This window comes from Peromyscus californicus, unplaced genomic scaffold, assembly GCF_007827085.1.
Source record: "Peromyscus californicus insignis strain IS unplaced genomic scaffold, ASM782708v3 Scaffold_12__1_contigs__length_115047231, whole genome shotgun sequence".
NCBI lineage: Eukaryota > Metazoa > Chordata > Mammalia > Rodentia > Cricetidae > Peromyscus > Peromyscus californicus.
The window spans coordinates 61,383,925-61,405,067 of record NW_026294413.1 but is presented as its reverse complement, the minus strand read 5'-3'; the positions used below and the strand labels follow the sequence as shown (position 1 = coordinate 61,405,067).

Here is a 21,143-nt window from a genome sequence, read left to right as displayed (position 1 = left end):
CTTGAGTCTATTTAAATGTTGTTATTAAACTTACTGATTTGCATATGTTTAACAAAGCTTGCATGGAATGACGCTAACTTGGTCATGATGAATGATCTCTTTAATATGCTGTTGAATTTAGTGTTTTGTTGAGAATTGTTAGACCCATGCTCATTACTAGTTGGAATTTTCTTTTTTGTTGTATCCCGATCAGTTTGGGTATCAGGGTACTGACTTCATGAAACAAGTTTAGTAGTGTTCCTTCTCTCAATTATATGCAATAATTTGAAGAACACTGAGGCTACTTCCTTAGCACTGCATGAGAAGTTCAGCAGCTAATCCTCCGGGTCTGGGTTTCAGTTGGGAGACATTTTATTACTGTTTTGATTTCTTGCTTATAAATAAGTTTCTTATCTGTAGATCTGTTGTTTATATTCTCTTGGTTAAATTTTTATAAGTCATATATATCTAAACATGTATTCATTTCTTTAGGATTTTTCCAATTTTCTGGAATATAGGTTTTCAAAGTGATGCTCTTTTGAATTTCATTGGTAGATGTTGTCATGTCTCTTTTTAACCTCTCATTTTATTACTTTGGGTCTTCCTCTTTCTTTAGTTAGTTTGGGCTTTGTCTATCTTCCTTTCGGGTCAATTTTTATTTCCTTGCTCCTTTATATTGTTCTTTTCGTTGTGTTAACTAATGTCTGCCCTGGTTTTTATTCTTTCTTTCTGTCTAATGATTTGAAGTTTGGTTTGTACTTTTAAAAAACATGAGGTACATCATTAAGTTATTTATTTGAGATCTGAATGGTGTGTGTTTGTTTTATAATGTAGGCATTTTTCGTTATAAACTTCCCTCTGCTTTTATTGAATCCCACAGTTTCTGCTACATCACGTTTTCATTTTCATTTGTGAATATGTTTTGACAAGTTAGAAACACTATGTAGACTTCATGTCAGTATCTAAAAAATCATCCAAGTAATTTCAGAGTTAAGGAAAAAGAAAGTGTGAGCACCAGAACATGCTGGTAAATTATGGTGGTTTAGGGTCACTGATGGTCTGACACCTGTGACAGTTCTGAAACCAAGGACGTGGTGACTCCCAAGAAGCATAAGTTTACAGTGTGTGGGGGTGGGGGGGCACTAACTGTTACATTTGAGAGGTCTACTAGTTCCTGCTAGTTCCTATCTGGCCACATTTGGGAACCCATTTTGGGTCTGAGAAGTATATGACACCAAGATTGTAAGTCTTCTCATTAAAGGTCCCCCTGATGCTATGTTTGGGATGGACAGCCATCTTTTCATGGTGACGTAGATGAAGTTACCCATAACCATTTTTGAATGCTAAAGTGATGAAGAATAATTACAAGTCAATTTAAGTTTTTCCAATTTATTATGAGTTGAAAATGCAATTAACTTGTATCCAGAATTCTGCCATTAGCGCTGTATTAAAATAATCATCTGGAACTAAAACTCAGAAGCAGGATTAGTAATCCTTTGCTCACTTAAAGTCTGTCTGAGAGCAGCACACCCGCACCCACATGCCCCATTTGGTCCAGCTGTTGTGTCTTCAGGTGCCTCTGTCGCTGTTCCCCTTACTTTTCAACATTACCTAGCACATAGACTAATACATGTAAACTCAAGTTTCAAGAACCCTCTGTCTCAAATGTTTTTCGTTTGTGTTAAAATTATAGCAAAGCAGAGCAAAGTGATTCAGTTTCCACATTATCCAGAAAGAGACTATCTGGTGCCCTAAGGGTTTGCAGTTTTCTTTCTAACCAACCTTCCTGTAATGAACAGTAGTCTGTAAAATTGACAGAAAGGTGAAAACCAAAACCCTTGAAACTGGAGAGGGAAAAGATGCCTGAAGACCTTGCATGCCTCTTTCTTCCAAAAGAAAACCCTCCAACAGAATACACCAGAGTGGGTCCACACCGATGGCCTCACTCCATAAGGGTGTGCACAGACACAGTGCACTGTCCATCGGGGCATGGTTCCCATAAAGATCTGTAGGAAATGTCCAGTTCTGCATTTACACCTGGCTGTGAGAGCCTGTCAAATGTAAACACATGACATCACTTTATATACTGTAAATCTTTACAGTAATTCTTGTCACTGTTATAACCTGAGGCTCAAAGAGCTTAACGAATGTGACCAGCATTACAAAGAGTGTAGAGACAGGATTTGAACGCATCTGATAATGGTTCTTGCCTTCCTTCGTACAGCCATGTAATACTCCATGATACTCTACTAGAATCTTGAGGTGTTGTATTCCCTCTCAATAATCGCCTTTTATGTAGCAAAAAAAGAGTTAGAGGAGGTAGCCAGAGAGAGTGAGGATGGCTTCAGGAGCAGACACTTCTGGCCTACAGAGAGCTCCCGAGGGTTTTTAGGCATTGTATAGCTTCCAGGTCATCTTCAGTGATTGTGTTAAATAGTGGCTGCTTATTCAAGTTTGAATTCCTCTATTATAAATTAGTGTTTGGTTCTGTTTTCTGGTCTTGATCTATTCAGATTCCCCCATCTCATGAGTATCAGCCCTAGATGCAGGTTTCAGTGTCTGTGGTGCTGACACTGAAGATCAGGTTGAGTCCAGTAGGTACATAAGAACCTTCTGTGCTGCTTTCTCCCTGATGGAAAATCACAGCCACAGTCCCTTTTCAAGTAGCCTGTGCCCTGACTGCATTGCCAAGGGGGAAATGCTCTGATCTAGTTACTGACTCAGGGTCCCAGCATGTTCTTGGGCAAAGAGGATCACAGTTAGTGGAGAAGACACAGGAAAGGACTAATAGCAGGTCATGAACTTGGCCTTGACTGAGACACTTTTCATAGTACAAGCCAGAGCTGCTCTGTACTGGGCATATAACTAACAGGCAGGTATGGGAAACTGACTAGTGCAGTTGCCAAGATTCTAACTAAGGAGGAGGGGAAAGTGTTCTGCAGGCTTCTTGATCATGGAAAACCTTGAGAAAGTAGAAATGAAAATGTGCCCTAGGCAGTTTGTTCAGCAAGTCTTTGGGGGGAAATTCAGGTTTGCACACAAATTACCCAGTTACCTAACATGTTATTTAATCATAAAACTACTTTTTTTGATCTTTATTTTGTAAACTCAATCTTTCCAGATCCTTGAGGCCAGTTTTAGATGCACCAAATACATGAAGGGAACAAACCCTTATACCATATGCACATATTGTCTAGCTCACTGATTCACAAGTATTAACTTTAGGATGTACATGCATGAGGTGTTTTGTTGTTGTTTTTTAGGGTGGTTTTTTTTGAGATTTTCATATGCACATACTATGTTTACATCATCTCCACCCCACCCTCTCCACTTCCAACTCCTTCTGTCTCCCCCACTCCTTCTCAAGTTCATGACCTGTGAGGGACCAGCCCCTACCTTTTTCAGGGTTCCTATGAAGAGGACAGAGGAAAGGAATAAGGAATTTGTAGATAAAATAATAGGCCTAGCCAACGAGAGGAAAGACAGAAACACAAGATAGCTTCGGGAGGACCTTGGTCAATACCCAATGGCCCAGAACTTTATTCAAAGGGGCTTTTTATAACAATGCCAAGGGGTGAGTCAAAAGACCTCTCCGTGCTAGATACAGCCAAGTGTAGACCTTTCGCAACACCTGGTACCCAGGCCCATGGTCCAATCATCCTCTTATGCAGTCCTGCTGGGTGAAGCAAGCCCAGATCTTACTAGGAAACCTCTGTGGGCTCTCACAGGTCCCTCTTCTTAATATTTTAAGAGCTTGCAAGTAACTGTTAACAACCACAGCAATCCCCATAACTGCCATGCCTCCCAGTGAAGGAGTAGAGGATGATGGGATGTCATTTTTGGAATGGGTCTAAGATGACTACAGCAGTCTTAGATGTATAAAGCCCTTTTTTAAATAAAAAACCACATCAAATAAATCAAAAAGCTCCGGATGCAACTGCATCAAACTTCAAGACTCCCTTAGCTTCACCAAACATTAACAGATTAACATAATTCTAATATAAATATTACTGTACATAATTACAATTCTCTCAAACTTACATCCAAAAACAAACTCTTAATAGAACCTTTAACACTTTAAAAACTTTAGCAAAAATCCAAAAACAATTTCTTAATAGAACTATACAAACATAGGGTACATTAACACAACTTAATATTAGTCCACTCAAGGGACAAAAAACAGTATTTTTTATAATTAAATTAAATAGCCTGAGGAATATTAACTCCTCCTTTTCTTTATAATTTTTAAAACTGCATCTTGAACCTGAGTAGAAAAAAACCTAAACTTCCCCCATTTAAACAGTTCCATTTTTAGTACAAAACAGTTCGTGAATCATCACAGTTAATAGAGTCCAGATGTGTAGGAAAAGTCAAAATTGTCCCATTGCAATGGAATCACTCCTGTCCATCTAATTTCTTAAGTCTGAAAAAGTTAAAAAAATTAATTCTGGTACCAGTCTTACAGTTTCAAATATAAAGAAATGTTTCCCACAACCAAAAACTTTTGCAGTTAACAATTCTAGTTCAAACAAGCATCTCTGAAACTTTCATTCTCAGCCACAGAGGCACTTTCAGGTAGAGCAGCATTTTATAGCAGTCTTTCCCTAGGAACATTGCCTCAGAACAAAGTAACTACCATAGTAACTGAGCTGCTATGAGCGCTTCGGTGCGCAGACTTTAGCTGCCGGCTCTGTTCATTTCAGCTTTTACAATCCCGGTCCTGAGGCCCAAGCACTCTCAACTGCCTTTCGCCACATGGGTTCAAGATTCCTCCCTCTACTACAAGCTGCAGCTTGCATACAGCAACCCTGGCTCCAAGAGAAAACCCAGCCACGGCCAGTGGGGCCGATGCACCCTTATCTGCTTCGCTCGGATATCTGAGTCTTCCTTTCAGTGATGCCCTACTTACAGTCTGAATGCTGCCCCTAGGGCAACTCCATGGTTCCAGCCACACCCAACCACTGGAAGCTCGGGCTGGCCTAGGTTCCAGCATCTCTGAAGCACAGCTTTCACTTCCACAGCTCCCTGGGCTCCACCCCATCTCAGCTGCTTGCTGTCCACCTCTCTCACAGCTGGGCAGCTCCGCTCCTCACTGCAGCTTTTTTACGGTAGAAAACTTGCAGACACTCACTGCTCCACCTGTCTCTGCTTTTGCTGGCTCTTGGTGTCTGCTGCCTGCGCGCTGCTCTAACGCCCCGCGGGTCTTATTGGCAGTTTCTGGAGCTTCTGAAGCTGCTTAGACTGCCGAGTTCACAGTCTGCTAGGTCCTGGACGCCCCTCTGCATTCCAGGTCCAGCACTAGGGAAATTCTAAGCCTACCCTAAGTTCCTTCCTATTAAGCCTACACAATATCCATATACCTAAAGCCTATTCTACCCTAATATGCCTAAGTCTACATTTTTAGACCTAATTTTAGTAGAGATTGAGAGAGAAAGAAAAAGAGAGATACTTGTTATAGCCTAACTTTAACTACTTTATTATTTAGCTTAACTTGAACTACTCTACTTTATATTTAAAATTTTACTCCCAAAGAATAGAATACCCCCACTTTCACTTTTACTACAAAACTGGACATGTCCAACCACTTCCTGCAGGGTACTTTCCTACTCTCACTTAACTTCCTCCGCACCCAAGTCCCTAGTTTTGGTACCAACTGTGGGGGACTAGTCCCAACCTTTTTCAGTGTTCCTATGAGGAGGAGAGAGGAATAAGGAACTTGTAGATAAAATAATAGGCCTGCCAATGAGAGGAAAGACAGAAACACAAGATAGCTTTGGGAGGACCTGGGTCAATACCCAACAGCCCAGAACTTTATTCAAATGAGCTCTTTATAACAATGCCAAGGGGTGAGGCAAAAGACCTCTCCCTGTTAGGTATAGCCAAATGTAGACCTTTCCAAACACCTGGTACCCAGGCCCGTGGTCCAGTTATCCTCTTATGCAGTCCTGCTGGGTAAAGCAAGCTCAGATCTCAGTAGGAAACTTCTGTGGGCTACCACAATGACCTCTTCTTTTAATTATTATGGTTACATATGTGTGTGTGTGTGTGTGTGTGTGTGTGTGTGTGTGTGTGTGTGTGTGTGTGCGCGTGCGCGCACGCGCACACGTGTATACATAAACGACTATAACCTGCTGAGGCATTTGGTGGTGCTCATATGTATATGTGTTGAGGACTAATGACTTGATAGCCCATCAGAGGACTTGTACCTGGAGTAGGGTTGATTCTCTCTCTTCGAGCAGTTGTTCATTGCCTGCAGCTCTTTATCTTTATGGACCTTATGTGATTTCCCCCATCTGTGCTGGAATGTCAACTAGTGGTGTCACTTTTCAGGTCATGTTTAGGCAGCCACACTAAGATTTCATGGGTGCAGTTCCCTATCACAGATAGAAGATATTTTGCACAGATATCCTGGTCCTCTGATGGTTATAGTCCTCCTACCCCTCTTCTAGGATGGCCCCTTCGGTATAGGGGTGATATTGTAGCTGTATCAATGGAGAATGGCAACCCCATGGTTGTTCTCTCCATTTTCATCAGCTGTGGCTTTCTGTGATCGTCTCAGGTCTGCTGTAAAACAGGTTTCTTTGATGATGGCTGAGAACTACACTCTCCACACACTGAACTAGAGTACAGGACCCTTGCATGTATTTTTCAGTTATAGGTAGTCTGGCCCATGTGAACATTTTAATCTAACTTGTTCTTTAAAATTTATAAATTTCAAGATTAGCTCTGGTTTATCCATTGGGTCTTGTAGAACATTTTAGAATATGGTGAACACCTTGTCCTGGGAATATTTAACTTCAGAATTTATGATGTAAAAACTTTATAGATAAAAAGCCTAGCTAGCTTTATGGTAAATTATACTTTACTTTAAGAAAGAAGCAATTCTCAGAGCAAGACTATTTGCTCAGACATTTTCAACCAATAGATAAGGAAGGAAATTTTGAACTAAAATTTTATGAGATCAGAAATGACCCCGATACCCAAATCAAAGTTGTTATAAAAAGAAAATTAGACGAGCATCTTTGGCCATCACAGACTGAAAAAGCCTACAGACTATTTTACAAAAATAAATCAGGAATACAAAGTCTGCTGAGCATTAGAAAGTTAGAATAATTCACAATTTGTGTAATTTAACAGAAAAATTGTGATCGTGTCAGTAAATGTAGAAAAAATTTACAGAGTTCAGTCATGAAGTACATTTGAAGTGAACTCTCTAACTCCGATAAAGATGCCTGTGCCAGACTCCTCACATCACCATTGTAAGAGACTGAATACACTTTCTCCTTTGGTACACCTCAGACAAGGCTATCTCTGTTTTCAACTTGGCAGAAGTCTTAGAAGGCTGAGGAATATGAGGAAAAGAGAAAAGGCAGGCCATTGAGAATCACTGTAAAACTGCCCTTTTTTTTTTTTTTTTTTTTTTTTACAGACAGTATTGTTGTGTGTATAAAAACCCAGAGGGACTTACAAGAAAGTGGGATGTTCAATAAGCAAGGTGTTGAGATGCAAGGTCACTTACAGACAGCAGCTTTGTGTATGTAGTCATGTGTCGTGAAAGTTCAAGGTGAGAAGGGATTTTTGAATCAAATATCCATTATGAACAAATATCCAAATAATGGACATTGTCAGAAAAAGTAATTCCTTTGCTTGTTGAATTAAATGCAAAAGTAAAAATGATTGAACTTCTAGAAGAAAAAGGACAAAATCTGTATGATCTTGAGGAACTCCAGTATTTCTTAGGCACAGAACTACCTGTATAAAAAAAGTGCATCTTATATTTCATCAAGTTAATAGTCTTGGTTTTTTTTAAAGACCCAGTTATGACCACTTGACAGTTTTCTGTGACTCAGTAATTCTAGTCCTAATTCTTTTTTCTAGGCATATTAAAATGTGTATCAGTGTAAAATTTTGAGTGAGGATACAGCCTCTCTTTTGTTTTGTTTTAAATAGCAACCATTCCCAAATAGCCCAAGAGTAGAACAGATCAATGGCTGTCTTGGATGGGTCAGCAAATGCGGTCTCTGTCACCAGGGCCACGCCACAATGCTAAGGAGGGAGCTGCTGCAGACAGCAGCATGGGTACATCTCTCAGAAACTGTTGAACACACTCCATAAGACCCATTTCTACGAAGCTCTAGAAAAACACTTCTCAAACTGTGCGTCACAACCCCTTTGGGGTCGCAGATCAGATATTTATATTGTGATTCATAATGACAGTTATGAAGTAGCAATGAAAGAATTTTATGGTTGGGGGTCACCAGTACATGAGGAACTGGATTAAGGGGTCGCCGCATCAGGAAGGTTGGGAACCATTACCCTAGAATAAAGCAGAAAAGAACCTACTAGGTGCTCAGTGGCCACCTGAGATTGGAAAGGTGGGAGGGAGAACTATAGGTGTTCAGGGCATGTTTTAGTTTTGTCTCACACTGTTGTGATAAAATGCCCTGAGAGAAGTAGCTTAGGGGAGAAAGGGTTTCTTTTAGGTCACAGTTCACAGTTCCAAATTACAGTCCATCATAGCAGAGCAGCTAGAGTGGCAGGAGCTTGAGAGAACTGGTCACGTTACATCCACAGTCGAGAACAGAGCAGCAAATTCATGCCTGTGTACATGCTACTCCTCAACTGGCTTTGCCTACTTTTATATAACTCAAGAATGGTGCTACCCACAGTGGGTAGACCTTCCCACCCTAATCGGTACAGTTGAGGTATTCCTCCAAGACACGCCCACAAGATATCCTGATCTAGATAATCTCTTATTACTGAGATTCTCTCCTTAGTTGGGTGTGGTGGCACATGCCTTTAATCCCAGCACTGGGGAGGCAGAGGCACGAGGATCTCTGTGAGTGCTAGGCCAGCCTGGGCTACAGATCAAGTTCCAGGACTGCCAGGGTTACACAGAGAAACCTTGTCTGGGAGGGTGGGGGGCACAAAACAATAACAACAAAAACAGAGAGAGTGCAGTTCCATTCTCTGGTGATCCTAAGTTTTGTCAAAATAACAGTTAAAATCACAGAGGAGATTGATTACCTGTAATGATTTCTCCGTAATGCTTAAATATTATACACTAAAAATGGGTATGTACACTCATTCTACCAACATAGTGTCTAGCTAACTCTTTTTTGTTTTGTTGTTGTTTTTTTTTTTTTTTTTTTTGCTTTTTTTGAGACAGGGTTTCTCCATGTAGCTTTGGAGACTTTCCTGTAACTCACTGAGCCTGTATCCCAGGCTGGCCTCAAACTCACAAAGAACCGCCTGCCTCTGCCTCCCGAGTGCTGGGATTAAAGGCATGCGTCACTACCGCCCGGCGTGTCTAGCTCTTGAAAAAAGTCATTTGTGACCTCGCAGTAGAAGGTGGGCCTTCTGATTCTAGCCACACTTCCCACCTCCAGTCTATCCTAGAGAGGTCGTGTTCAGGCAAGGCATGATTGAGTACTGCCCCAAGATTTGAGCTCCAGTAACTAGGGGCATATGGTCCAGGGTGAAGGTGAACTGTTTTGCTGTGGATTTACTAGGGTTCATTTAGGGTGTTATACTTCCCATTGTGTTAAGGGAAAACAATCCAAGAAGTCCTGGGAGGTGGAAGACCAAAGGAACCAGCTTAATGGGTGCATGTTGGAGAAGGGCTTTTCCCATGGAGAATGGGGGGTGGGGGGGTGGGGTTAAGAAATGCTGGCACAGGGACACTTCCTTACTCTGGGATTCACAGCTGGGGCTGGAATGCTACTGTTCTGTTTTCTAGTACTTTGGGCAGTTTACTTAATGTCACTCTGATGGAGGTCCCTTTAAGATTGCTAAAATCACTGGGTAGTGAAGAGCTTATTAAAGCTCCTGCTGTTAGTGTGCAAAAATGCCTTTGTCATTTTTGTTTGTTTGTTTGTTTTTTGTTTTGTTTGTGTGTGTGTGTGTGTGTGTGTGTGTGTGTGTGTGTGTGTGTGTGTGTGTCATACACTGTATTGTAATTTGGGTGTATTACCTCCTGTTGTACTCAAAACAGTCCCTTAGGTTATCCCCTCTTTTATGTTGGAGGAAGCAGGTTCTGAGAGTGAGGTCACATCCCCAGGTGAGCTGGGTGTATGTAAACTCAGACAGGCAGCTCAGTCTGACTCCACCCAAGATGGGCAGGAGAGCCTCGCCCAAGGGGCTCAGGAAGTGGTGTTCTTGTAGGAAATTTGGAGATTGGGGCAAAAGAAGTGAGCAGCAGAGGTGAATCTTTCAGGAGAGACTTGAGCACTGAGGTTTTTTTCGAAAGTCTCAGGTAGTGAGTGAGTTTCTAACAAGTCACTAAAGTGTGCCTTCATTGAGTGGCTGAGCGCTCACCGTGTCTGACTTGTGTGCAGGGGGAGAAGTGGCCCCCAGGGGAGTGCAGTCCAGTCTAACAGCCTTGTACTGCAATGGACTGTGTGCCCAGGCCGTCCTGGCCCTAGGAGAGCAGGAGTTCTTAGACACGTGACAGAATGTCCTTCTGTGTAGGGTGACCCCTCCCTATCCTGCTGCATCTGGCCCTGCATGTCATCAGCCACATGCTACACAGGGGAGGAGATACCTGGAGACTGAGACTCAGGGTCATTTAATAGACTTCCATAAACTACCCTAGAAAAGCACTTTTCATTTCCCAAGGCCCAGAGGGAGGGGAGGAGAACTCATTCTGTATGGCTCCCGTGGAGTCTACCTGGCCAGAGGCTTTCCAGTGCTCATGACCATGACTCCTGCAGGGCTGCAGAGAAGGCCAGGTGGGAGGGAGAAGAGAGCCCGATAGTGAAAGCATTACACAGGAGGTCCTGGTGTCATTACAGTGTGGAAAGCCAGGTGCATCATGAAGAGATTAGCTAGCCTTTACAAGAGGCGAACTCTATCCCTGCCAGGGAGCACACTGAGATCACCATGAATCGAAGTCCTCCTGAACGAGCAAGGGTAACATTGGTAATACATCAAGAGACAGATCTGTCTGGTCCTCCAGGCTTCACCAGTCCCAGCAGGGCAAGTGTTGAGTAGATGCTAAGATGTTTTCCCCTGAGTGTATACAGTGAATTTCCCAGCTGCCTGCTCCACTGTGATGCCCACCCCAAACCTGGGCATTTCCATTTTTATTGAAGAAGGACCTGTTTTATTGAAAACATTGGAGTGAGTGAGTTGTTCAGAAAAAACAAGATTGCTTAGCATGTTAGTTGATGGCATTTAAAAAAATGTTTTCTTCTGAGTTTTTGTATGAGTAGAGGAATTCCTAAATGTCTGCTCACTTAGTGGTATTGACGTCTGAGGAACCCAAACTCTGCTTGGGATTTTATTTATTCATTCATTCATTCATTCATTTATTTACTGTCTCAAGTATATTCTCAGGTTTCTATCATGAGATTTTGAATAATACAAACTACTATGAAGTGGCTTGAAGTCACTCTTTGTGTATGTAGTTTGTGTTATAAGTTCGTGGCTTTTGTTAGTTTAATTCATTATCCTGAGGTTCTTACTTTTCTCTTAATTGAATGCAGAAGTCAACAGTAAGAAGTATTACAAGTACAGCACAGAGAAGACGCTGAAGTGGCTGGTGAAAAAGGTGTGTGGCCTTGAGACTAGACAGTAAGACCAGATGCACAGCCATCCCGAACATCCAGGAAAATGCCTATAGAGATCCCAGGTTAAACAGAACCTAGTTTTCTTTTGATTGCATGGTCCTGTCCCAGAATGCCAGGAGCTCTCGTGGTTGGATGTTGTTCACATAACCGGGAGGGGCAGATTAACTCGAGAGTCTTTTCTCTCCGTTCTCACAGCACCTCCCACCATGTCGTGGGGGTCTCCGGAAGCTCGCCCATGTGTTGAGATCCGTCAATACTGCGGCCCCACCTCTCTTTAACTGCGCAGCCGGCTCGTTTCCTGACAGCTGGGATCTCAGTCATTGTTCTGTTGCTGTGAAGAGACATGGCCAAGGCAACTCTTCTAAAAGCATTTATTCAGTTGGGCTCTTGCTTATAGTTTCAGAGGTTTAGTTCATTATCATCCTGGCGGGGAGCATGGCACTGGAGCAGTAGCTGAGAGATACACCCTGATCCGTAGATAGAGAAGCAGGCACTGGGCCTGGCATGGCCTTTTGAAACCTCACTTCCTCTATAAAGGCCACACCTACCCCAACAAGGCCGGCCTCCAAATCCTTTCAAAGAGTTCGACTCCTTGGCGATTAAGTGTTCAAATATATGATCCTATGGGGGTCATTCTTATTCAAACCACCACAGCTAACAAAGATAGTTCTAGGTGCTTAAATATTTCCTGGATATCAGGTGGACCAAAAGCCATCTGGAAAGTCATGGCATTACAAAGTTAAGTTGAAAGTATATTCTTGCATTTTCCTCCTAGGTCAACCAAACTGTGGCAGCATTGAAAGCCAATAATGTCACTGTGGGAGCCCGGGTACAGTCATCTGCATATTTCTCTGGTGATCAGTTTTCCAGGGACAAGGAAGGTAAGCAAAGGGTTGCCACAGAATTAATCTCTTGTCTGCTGTCTGAGGGTTTCAAACTGTAGAAGCTTCCTGTTCTCCTGTGTGGGCAGGTTTCCTCTGAGCTCAGACACTGATGGTTTCCAGCCTTAGGTGGTGCCGGTCATTAATTGTGGCTTGAATCATTTGTCTGATGAATACTATTTTATACTAATGGTGACAGTGACTCTGAATACTCTTGCTACCCTTTAGGAAGTGTTTGTAATATGACAGGTGTACCAGAGATGTCATGAGAGGCAAGGCTGTGCCAAATTCCTGGCTAGCAAATAGTGAAGCCAGGGGAATGCTGATGGAGGCCCTCAGCTAGACTACATGCCCTTCAGCCTTTGGCCTGACCATCATCCTTCCTCAGGGCCCCTGGCGGAGGTTGCTCTTTACAGTCCCAGTATCTCACATCTCCTGAGAGAGCTCTTGGTGTTCTATCAGTGGAAATCAGTTCACTTTGCAAAAGAAATTGCTTTGGTTGTATTTCCATCTTTCCTTCCTTCCTTCCCTTCCTACCTTCCATCCATTCTGAGAACTGAACCTCCAGTCTCAAGCACACTGGGCAGACTCTGCCACTGCTCGACATCCTCAGCCTGACCTAGTGTGGTTGGTGCAGAACACCAGAAGTTAAAATTAGATTCTACATTCTGCACAGTCAATTGTTCTTCCTGTTCTGTTACCGTGTGTGTGTGTGTGTGTGTGTGTGTGTGTGTGTGTGTGTGTGTGTGTGTGTATGTGTGTGTGTAAGATGTTTGCGTTCTTACAAAGCAGATACCTAGGAGAGACAAATCATGTAAATGATTTTACTTATTTTTTTTTTTATTTCTTTGAAGTGAGCATACTCATTCCTGTTCAGTAATTAGCTTTCTTCTTTTCTGAAGCAGGCTTGCAAAAAAAAAGGAGCCATATAAAAGAGATGCAAATAGGTCTTGCTGTTACAGCTGGTTTGTGATTGTATTTGTATTTGGGGCTTCAACTAAGAAAGCTGGCCTGAGTCTTTATTTGTTAAGGGTATGTAGGGCCATTCGATACACAGTCACACCTGTGGCAGCATCCCCTATTACATCTCATCCACTGTATTTTTCTTGTCTGATGGGTGGGTCTTAGTGTCTTTGTTTTACCAATGCAGAAACTGAAACTAGAGTTTAAGTGAATTTCCAAAGCCACGTAGAACAATAATTTGAAATGGATTGTTTGATTCAAACCACTACAGTTATTAGTAATAATTTTTCCTTCATTCCCTGTTCTGTTTCTTTCAGAAGATTATGTTCGCTATGCCCATGGTCTGATCTCTGATTACATCCCTAAAGAATTAAGTGATGACTTATCAAAGTCCTTGAAGTAAGTGTTGTTCATCTCCAGTCTGATTCACAAGCTTGTAGCTTGAGCTTTCCTGCCTGGCCCACAGTCAGGACAAATCTCTCTCACCCGCCAGTCCCAAGCCGCTCAAACCCGATCAAGTAAACACAGAGACTTATATTGGTTACAAACTGTATGGCCGTGGCAGGCTTCCTGCTAACTGTTCTTACAGCTTAAATTAATCCATTTTCATTAATCTATACCTTGCCACATGGCTCGTGGCTTACCGGCATCTTCACATGCGGCTTGTCATCATGGCGGCTGGCAGTGTCTCTCTTACTCAGCTTTCCATTTCCCAGCTCTATTCTCCTCCTTGTCCCGCCTATACTTCCTGCCTGGCCACTGACCAATCAGTGATTTATTCATTGACCAATCAGCAACACATTTGACATACAGACCATCCCACAGCACAAGCTCCTTCGTGTTCCCTTCTGACAGGGGGTCCTCGATGGCATGGCCTGTCAGGTTGTTAGGAGATGTTGTTATCCTTGGGCTGCATCACACTGTGACCAGGAAAAGACTTTTAATAGACATTACATAGAATGATTTGATTTTGTAAAAACTGCTTGTAGCTATGTAAGTTTGGGGTTAAAATTATAGCTTTGTGCAGTTTTAGAGGATACCCTGTGTTAAATTTTTGTCCCTATGGCAGTTAATCTGATCCTTTGTGGTCGTTTTAGGAGAGAGATGGGAAGTAAAAGCAGACGGTAATAGTTTTAAGAAGTACGTGTGCCAGTTCTATAGGATGCCTCCTTCACTGTTATAAGATCTCCACCAAGTACCTGCAGCCCAGTGCTGAGTGCTCTGGTCACCGCAGACTATCCTGAAGGGCAGCAAGATGCTTGGTCTTCAAGACGACCTTCCTGTATAAAGACCTTTAATGTATTTGAAAGACTTTCCTTTTCCTGTTAATTTTCAAGATATTAGTGGTTGGTATTAAAGTTTCATGTGTGTGATGATTTAATAGCTTTTCCTGACCCTGATTAAACCCTTTTTCTTCTTTATTGTGAAATAAGTGATAATATAGTTGCTACTTACAGCAAATTCCATAGGTCCTGCTGTCCTAGTCTGCCTTCTGTTGCTGTGATAGAACACTAACCAAAAACAGCCTGGGGAAGGAAGGGATTATTTTGACCTACAAGTTACAGTCCATCTTCAAGGGAAATCTGGGCAGGAACCTGAGGCGTGGTAATAAGAGACGTGGCTCATTAGCTTGCTTATGTAGCTTTCTTATACAGCCTGGGCCCACCCCTCTGGGGATGGTGCTGCCCACAGCGGGCAGGGCCCTCCCTCATCAGTCAAGACCGTACCTCAGAGACATACCCACAGGCCAGTCAGTTTGTTCAAGGCAATTCTTCAGTTGAGGTTCCCTCTTCCTGGGTGATTCTAGGTTGTGTCAAGTTGACAATAAAAACTACCTAGCACACCTACTTCAAAAAATTGAAGTAGAAACTGGTTCCTTTACTAGTTAGGGGTGTGGAAAGCTTGCTTTTACTAAGCTTCTCTCTGCTTGACGTTTCTCTGGATTCCCACGCTGCTTGTCTTGATAAAGGCCTTTGTTTCCTATCTGTTACTTGTGCTGACTTTTTCTTTACATTAAAATTTGGGTTAAATATTTTGGGTGGAAGATAATGCAAACCAAACTACTCTTTGATAGAGGAACGATAACATTCATGTGACTTTACCCAACAGTTGCAGTACTTTTCACTTTTAAATGAATGCTAGCATTGTCATTTATGAATAAACAAACAAAAAAAATACTTCCGAGGTGAACATGAAGCAAGTCACTTCCACAAAATGGGTTCTAGCTGTGTCTTTTCACTTAGACATTACTAGTGTAAGGACATAAGAGGCAAGATGTCATTCATTCAATGAAACTGCCTTCTTCACTGAGGTGAGCTGGACAGTATGTGAAGGTCAGGTCTCTCCAGATAAGACTCACTACAGCTTCTCTGTTGTCTATGAGACATGAGACATACCCTAACAGTGATTCTTATTTTTAACTTCCTTAGGCTTCCAGAACCTCCAGCTTCATCTTCAAACCCTCCATCAAAGGTAAGAAACTGTGACCAAGGTGTCCTTGGGGACTTAGAAAACTACTGTACCTTTAACCATCACTTCAGCCTTTCTATTCTGTTTTAAAGGGTAAAAAAAATCTATCTTGCATAACATGGTATAACTTGAATTCTGATTGTATGACTGTTTTAGTTTGTAGATTTTTCCTGGATGGTGTAAAGCAAGTTTATTTTAGCAAAGACTCTTTAGCATATATGGTCAGGGCTAGCGAGCTGGCTCAACAGCTTCGAGAGCTTGCTCCTTCTGCAGAGAACCAGAGTTGGTCTACAACCACCTATATAACTCCAGCTCCAGGGCACCAGGAGACTTGATACCTTCTTTGTCCTCACTGGGCACCTGCACACACCTTTTCATATGCACATACACATAAATAAAAATAAATCTTTATAGATATATAATTAAAATTTTTTTTGCCCCTTAAGATAGGGTCTCACTATGTGGCTCAGGCTGGCCTTGAACTTAGTCCTTCTGCCTGTCTCCCAAGTCTGAGATTACAGATGTCTGCAGCCATGCTGGCTGAAATCTTCTTGCATTGACTACCTGTAACTGAATGTCATTTTGCCAAATTAAATTGTCATTGGCACAAAGGGATACAGGGCTTGATTTTTCTAACACAAAGAGTACTTTGAAGAAAGGATGACTTGGGCTTTCCTGAGTTTGAAAAGCATATTTGTGTATGACTGTCATCTGTTAATAGGAATCCTTTGTGCGTTTGTGTTCCTGTGTATATAAGGGTGTGTGTGCACACACACATGTCCACATATGTGGGTTCACTTGAGCACACATACCTGTGAAGGCTAGGGGACAGCCTCAGATACTATTCTTCAGGAAACACCATCCACCTTGTTTTCCCTTTTTTTTTTTATTTTTTTGAGACAGGGTTTCTCTGTGTAGCTTTGCGCCTTTCCTGGATCTTGCTCTGTAGACGAGGCTGGCCTCAAACTCACAGAGATCCACCTGCCTCTGCCTCCCGAGTGCTGGGATTAAAGGCATGCGCCACCACCGCCCAGCTTGTTTTCCTATTGTCTCTCACTGGCCTAGAGCTCACCAAGGAGGGCCAGACGGGCCATCAATCCCAAGGGATCTGCCTGTCTCTGTCTCCCCAGTGCTAGGATTACAAGCATGCGCCACTACATCTACTTTGTTATATGGGTTCTGGACGTCAAACTCGAGTTCTCTTATTAGCATGACAAGCTTTCATCTCCCCAGCCTTTTTGGAATGCCTTTCCCTCTTCAGAATAGTCTCAGAATTGCCACCCAAACTCCTCCACAGCTTGTGTTAATTTTCAGATCCAGATGGAGAAGCCAGGCATTAGCTATACCTAGTCACAGCTGTAGCCTGCCTCACAGTTCTGGCCAAATATTAGATCCCTATGTGTTACTCCAAGATGAGAATAAGCATGCACCTTGATTTTTTCTAAAGCAATGGTTCTCAACCTTCCTAATGTTACAACCCTTTAATACAATTCCTCGTGTTGTGATAACCCCCAACCAGAAAATTATTTTTATTGCTACTTCATAACTGCAATTTTGACTATGGTGAATCATAATGTAAATGTCTGATATGCAGGATACCTGATTTTCAACCCCCCCCAAAGGGGTCACAACCCACAGGTTGAGAACTACTGGTCCAGGGTATCACCCAGAGCCTTTTTTACTCCCATAAAGGATAGCACTAGGCAGAGATCTACAAAAGTCTGCTCTACCCAGATACTTTCCATTCAGGTTAACCTTTAGCAGTAACTACAAAGGACAGAGAGAAAAATAATTGCCCTACTTTAACAAAGATGGTAGGAGCTATAAGAATGTTTGTTGATTTCTCTTTTTCAAAAAAATTAAGTGTATTTCTTTTCCTCAAATCTGTCTTCCTTGGTAACTCAGAGATCACCTATGGATTAGTCTTGCTTTACCCAGCTGGACTGCATAAGGGGATGGATTGACCACATGCTGGTTACCGGGTGATTGGAAGGGCCTGCACTTGACTGTGCTTGGGGTGGATCTTTTGCTCCACCCCTTGGCATTTCTATAAAAAGCCCTTTAGTAGCGACAGAAGGGGCTGGTGGATAAGGATCCAGGGCTTCCTGAGGCTGTCCTGTGTTTCTGTCTTTCTCCCTCTATATTTCTATCTAAATCTCTTATCCTTCACTCCTCAAGAGTACCCAGGTAAAGGTGGGGGCCAGTCCCCCACAAATGGCACCCAAGCAGGGAACAGGGACTTCGAAAGGAGAAGGGAGGCATCGTGGGTATAAGGCATGCCAATAAGGAATTGAATAATAAAGGCTACGGTATTTTATTCTCAGGAGTGGAAGTTAGGCGGTGGAATCCTGAAGTTAAAAAGTGAGGCTACAGCGTATATTTCTTTCTATCAGGGTTTCTTTCTTTTTCTCTCTCCCTTAATTTCTATCTATAGGAAAATAGTGTAAGAAGAAATTTAGAATATGAGTAGAATGTAGGAATGTAGTTTAAGAAAAAAATTAGGATAAGATAAGCAACAAAACAGAGGAACTATGTCCTTGAATCTCCAACTAGGGGGCTATGAATGCAAAATCCTGGGGAAAAATCAGAGAAAAAATTTATTAAAGATGAGAAAAGTGGGCAGAAAAAGATTACTGTGGAAGCTTTTGGCCTATGAACAGCTTAACTTTAAGTCCTGAATGGCAGAGGAAAGAATTTTCCCTGATGCGGATGCGGATGCGGACACAGACGAAACAAAATTCTCCGCTCCAATGGCAAACACCATTACAATACTGTACAATCAAAATTAGTTTCCGTTTGACCATAAAATCAAAGTTAGGAGAACAGAAACTTTGGGGAAGACTTAGAAACCTTCTCTAAAAAACTAAAAGCTTTTCAGGTCTTTGCTTCTCAGATTTTTTCTCTTTCTGTAAAGGCATAAATTAGATTCACCTGGAAATAACATCAGTATGGGAAAATCACCTGTAATAGCTCTAGAAAAAACAAAAAAACTTCTTGAAATATGGCAAATCCTCTCTGCTAGTTTGGTCTCTCCTTCAAGTCAGTATTAGAAAAACAGCAGCCAGAATCCCCTGTGGCTAGAGCCTAGCCATAGTACAGGTGGAGAGCCAGAGAGCCCAGCAGGGCAGCTTCCTCCCGGCAGTGGTGTGGGACCTGGAGATGGGCTGCTGGTGTGGAGGAAGACAGGAACTCTGTATCTGGGGAAAGGAGGTAAGTCAGGACAAGACAAAGATCTATCCAGGAGGGAATCTCTCTGAAAAGGCTGGAAAGACTTTTATAAGAACTTTAATTTTCTTTCACTGACCTGGTATAAGGCTGGAGACAAGTGCCACCCTAGTGTCGGGGGTGGATGCAACCCACCCCAGGGAGAGTGTGAGATGAAGAGAGGTACACCTGTCAAAGGGTAATGCAGACGTCCTAAAGCAAGGTTAGGGAGAACAGAAACCTCCTGGGGCAAAAAAAGTTGGTTTGATTTTCAGTATGAAAACAAATCATGTAAATGGAAAAGGAGTACCTGAAAGGCAGCATGGGAAAAATAGTCCGTAATGTCCTTGTAGCCTCCTACTCCTTCTCCATGTGTCCTAGGGATTCTGGTGTTCAGAGGACATGCTGTACTGGATGATATAGTATAAACAGCACAAGCTGAAGCTAGGTGTTAATCCCACCTTTAATTACCACCTTTAATCACAGTACTCAGAAGCAGAGGCAGACAGATCTTTTGAGTTTGAGGTTAGCCCTGTCTACAGAGTGAGTTCCAGGATAGCCAGAGATACACAGAGAAATTCTGTCTTGAAAAACAACAACAAAAAAAATTACTTAAACAGCACAGGCCATCTCTGGCCTCTGACCTTCCTATTTGTGCCCAAGAGTTGACTGGTTTTTATAAAGATATGAGCGCTTTCAGGAGTCTCTGCGTGTAGTTACGTAGTTATAACAGGTTGCATAGAACTTCACATCCTCACTATACTTGGTGTCCTGCGGGCTCCCCCGACCCCATGTGTTCACGTGCCTGCCTTTGCTGCTGCCCAGCTCCCTACCCCATTAGGTTTTTGGTTTGTCAGTGTCAACTGGCAGGAGCTAAATGCAGTTACTGGGCTTAGAGACATTTTTATAAGAGTGCTGAAGACCACAGACTGTTGGGCTAGGGTACACTGCCTCACACCTGCTTAGTAATGTTCTTTGTGTCTTTCTGACCCACTTGTTATTTCTCATGAAGCAACTGCCCAGTTGATAATGATTCAGACTTTTAAATCTCAAAATAACAGGAAATACCAAGCCCTTATTTTCCTAGTGTATATAGCAGAATTATGCCAGAATTAGCGTAAGAACTGGTCACATGCAGAAGATACTGCTCCCCCTCCACTCCCTCCCCTTCCTTCACTGCTCCCCTTCACTTTTCATCCCTTCCCCTCCCCCCTTCACTGCCCTCCTCCCTTCATTCCCCCCCATTCCTTCCCCTTCCTCTTCTTTTCCTGTTCTCCTTTAATAAACACTTTGTTTTTCATGCGGATGTGAGCTTTTAAAGCACCTTCCCTCTTCCTACATGTTGACCATTTGTACGGTGGTGTCCTTGTCCTATGGACCAGAAATGAACAGCAGATATCTTTGTTTGACTTTTCAGTGAAGTGGGGCAAGTCCAAGTGCTTTATAATGCCATCTCTCTGTGATATATTTAAAATTAATTTATTCTTTGACAATTTCATACATATATGTAATATATCCTACTGCCGCTTCCTCCATCCACCCAGCCTCCCCCCACTGCTACACGTCCCCCTTCCTCCCACCAATTCCCACCCCTTTCTCATGTCTTTTTATTTTGCTTTTGGTTTTGCTTTGTGGCCCACTGGGTTTAACCAGGGACCCCCCTGTGAACATGGGTGTGGAGTTGTCCTCTGGAACCTGAGTAATTCACCAGTTGCTTCATCACCTGAAGACAGTAACTTCCTCTCTCCTCAAAGCCCACAAGTGCCTTTACTTCGCCTAGGTGGGATTAGGACCCACGAGTTCCGCTTCATCTATGGCTGTGTCTTGTCCATTCTCTTTGCAGGCAAGTGCAGCTGTTGTGAGTTCATGAGTGCTTGTAAGACAGTGGTTCGTGGCCTTCCTCTCAGTGGGCTAACGCTTCCATCTTTTGCCCCCTTTTCAATGGTGTTCTCTGAGCCCTACAGGAATGTGGGTGTCCCCTTTAAGGCTGAGCACTCAATAAGCCATATGTTCTCATCACCTGGACTCAGACTGCTTCAAAGAGAAGTTTCTTTGATCAAGGCTAAGGACAGCACTA

General features: G+C 42.6%; 1 protein-coding gene across 6 annotated transcripts in view; it reads left to right on the top strand.

The window, feature by feature from the left end:
• Rnaseh2b (ribonuclease H2 subunit B) overlaps nt 1-21,143 on the top strand; it is a 62,764-nt gene that overhangs the window by 25,448 nt on the left and 16,173 nt on the right. For 5 of the 6 annotated variants that reach the window (XM_052732999.1, XM_052732997.1, XM_052732993.1 and 2 more), the window contains 4 exons: nt 11,466-11,530; nt 12,325-12,430; nt 13,711-13,792; nt 15,823-15,865. In XM_052732999.1, the coding sequence (XP_052588959.1) occupies nt 11,466-11,530; nt 12,325-12,430; nt 13,711-13,792; nt 15,823-15,865 (296 nt within the window). The remainder of the gene's footprint in view (nt 1-11,465; nt 11,531-12,324; nt 12,431-13,710; nt 13,793-15,822; nt 15,866-21,143) is intronic. The other variant, XM_052732994.1, reaches the window with a different exon arrangement.